Source organism: Salminus brasiliensis, chromosome 1 (assembly GCF_030463535.1).
Source record: "Salminus brasiliensis chromosome 1, fSalBra1.hap2, whole genome shotgun sequence".
Taxonomy (NCBI): Eukaryota; Metazoa; Chordata; class Actinopteri; order Characiformes; family Bryconidae; genus Salminus; species Salminus brasiliensis.
In genome coordinates, this window is record NC_132878.1 from 98,300,078 (window position 1) to 98,302,657 (window position 2,580).

The 2,580-nt window shown below is 41.4% G+C and overlaps 1 protein-coding gene across 1 annotated transcript in view; it reads right to left on the bottom strand.

Moving 5' to 3' along the window:
- Positions 1-343: 343 nt before the first annotated feature.
- The window catches only part of LOC140569658 (uncharacterized), a 71,299-nt gene continuing 69,062 nt past the window's right edge, over positions 344-2,580 (bottom strand). Inside the window, 2 exon segments of the mRNA XM_072692558.1 lie at positions 344-1,199; positions 1,288-1,334. Of these exon segments, the coding sequence (XP_072548659.1) occupies positions 619-1,199; positions 1,288-1,334 (628 nt within the window). The 3' untranslated portion in view covers positions 344-618.

Here is a 2,580-nt window from a genome sequence, read left to right on the forward strand (position 1 = left end):
CAGCACAATGATTCCAGCAGCAGAAATGATGTTAAAATGGAATATTAATCTCTCATACAGAAATATTTCACTTCATTATAATGATTTTCTCTTTTAAAATAAAGAATGACATCTCTAAAAGCAGAAAGTCAGGCTGTGCTTAATGGGCACATGTTGTAGACTTTAAACTCCTCCCTGTTCCAAATAAGCTCACACTGATTAAAATTAGTTGTTTATTAAGAATAAAAACATATTTAGAAATTATTCAAAGTTTTATTTGAAGGTAAAGAGACAATAAGAAGCAGCAAAACCAATAAAATGGAGACTATTTATTTATTTATTTTAGTGGAGTCACTAAAATAAATAATTTCATTATTTTTAATATATTTATTAACATAAATGATCCAGGTTCTACATCAAACTGTACATTTCTTTAATATAAACAAACAATATTGATAAGATCTATAAAATTATGCTTTTTGTTGTTGATGTCAGACTGATTTCTCACTGTTCTTTAGAGAACTGAACCCTTTAGACAATGAGGAAGAAGCAGTCGCTCAATCACACACACACACACACACACACACACACACACACACACTCACACACACACACACACACACACACAAACACACAGGGTTATTCTATCTTACACAGACTCACTGAGGAGTCATAATAAACCCAAATCCCTGCATAGAGGGGTTGAGTGAATGTGGTGTTGAGTGTGTGTAAGTGTGTGAGTGTGTGTGAGTGTGTGAGTGTGTGTGAGTGTGTGAGTGTGTGTGTATCAGAGGAGACGCTGTAGAAGGACAGAGTGCCGGCCGGACAGTCCACATACACTCCTACTCTCCTACAGCTGGAGGGAGGAGGAGGGAGAGCAGTTATGTTATTATTGTGATGAACAGAGAAACCTTCATCAGAGCAGATCAGACTCCAGGACTCTTCATTCCCTCCAAACCTGCAGTCTGATCTCCATCCTTTCCTGCTGATGGTTTTATAAGTCAGAGCTACTTCAGCTCCTCCTCCTCCGCTCCACTCAGCCTCCCAGTAACAGCGTCCAGTCAGACTCTCTCTACTCATCACCTGCTTCCACCCATCAAACCTCTCTGGATGATCAGGATACGACTGCAGCTCCTCTCCCCACACCACCTTTCTGTTCCCCTCACTCAGAGAGAGACGTGTGTGTGCTGTGTTTGGGTCCAGTGTGAGATCACAGCCGTCTGAACACAAGAAGAGACATTAGAGGAGGAGCACTGCACTAATAGAGTGTGTGTGTGTGTGTGTGTGTGTGTGTGTGTGTGAACTTACATTTCTTTAGTCCAGGTTTGATTCTGATCTTCCCTCCATGTTCCACTCTAAACACACACACGCACACACACACACACACACACACACACACACACACACACACACACACACACAGATCAGGACAGTATCTCTCTCTCTCTCTCTCTCTCACTGTTCATTTACCTCTCTCTCTCTCTCTCTCTCTCTCTCTCTCTCTCTCTCTGTTCATTTACCTCTCTCTCTCTCTCTCTCTCTCTCTCTTCATTTACCTCTCTCTCTCTCTCTCTCCCACCCTCTCTCTCTCTCTCTGTTCATTTACCTCTCTCTCTCTCTCTCTCTCTCTCTCTCTCTCTCTCTCTCTGTTCATTTACCTCTCTCTCTCTCTATCTGTTCATTTACCTCTCTCTCTCTCTCTCTCTCTCTCTCTCTGTTTATTTACCTCTCTCTCTCTCTCTCTGTTCATTTACCTCTCTCTCTCTCTCTCTCTCTCTCTCTCTCTGTGTTCATTTACCTCTCTCTCTCTCTGTTCATTTACCTCTCTCTCTCTCTCTCTCTCTCTCTCTCTCTCTGTTCATTTACCTCTCTCTCTCTCTCTCTCTCTCTCTGTTTATTTACCTCTCTCTCTCTCTCTGTTCATTTACCTCTCTCTCTCTCTCTCTCTCTCTCTCTCTCTCTCTGTTCATTTACCTCTCTCTCTCTCTGTTTATTTACCTCTCTCTCTCTCTGTTTATTTACCTCTCTCTCTCTCTCTCTCTCTCTCTGTTTATTTACCTCTCTCTCTCTCTCTCTCTCTGTTTATTTACCTCTCTCTCTCTCTCTCTCTCTGTTTATTTACCTCTCTCTCTCTCTCTCTCTCTCTCTCTCTCTCTTTCTCTGTTTATTTACCTCTCTCTCTCTCTCTCTCTCTGTTCATTTACCTCTCTCTCTCTCTCTGTTTATTTACCTCTCTCTCTCTCTCTCTCTCTCTCTCTCTCTCTCTCTCTGTTTATTTACCTCTCTCTCTCTCTCTCTCTCTCTCTCTCTGTTTATTTACCTCTCTCTCTCTCTCTCTCTCTCTGTTTATTTACCTCTCTCTCTCTCTCTGTTCATTTACCTCTCTCTCTCTCTCTCTCTCTCTCTCTCTCTGTTTATTTATTTCTCTCTCTCTCTCTCTCTCTCTTAGTACTATTAGTATTATTATCTATAGTACTGAGAGGTTTTCATATGCTGAGATACGGCATATATGAGATATGGTTTTAATATGGTTGATATGGCTGATATGGCTGAAGCATGCTGATATGGTTTTAATATGGTTGATATGGCAGATATGGCTGA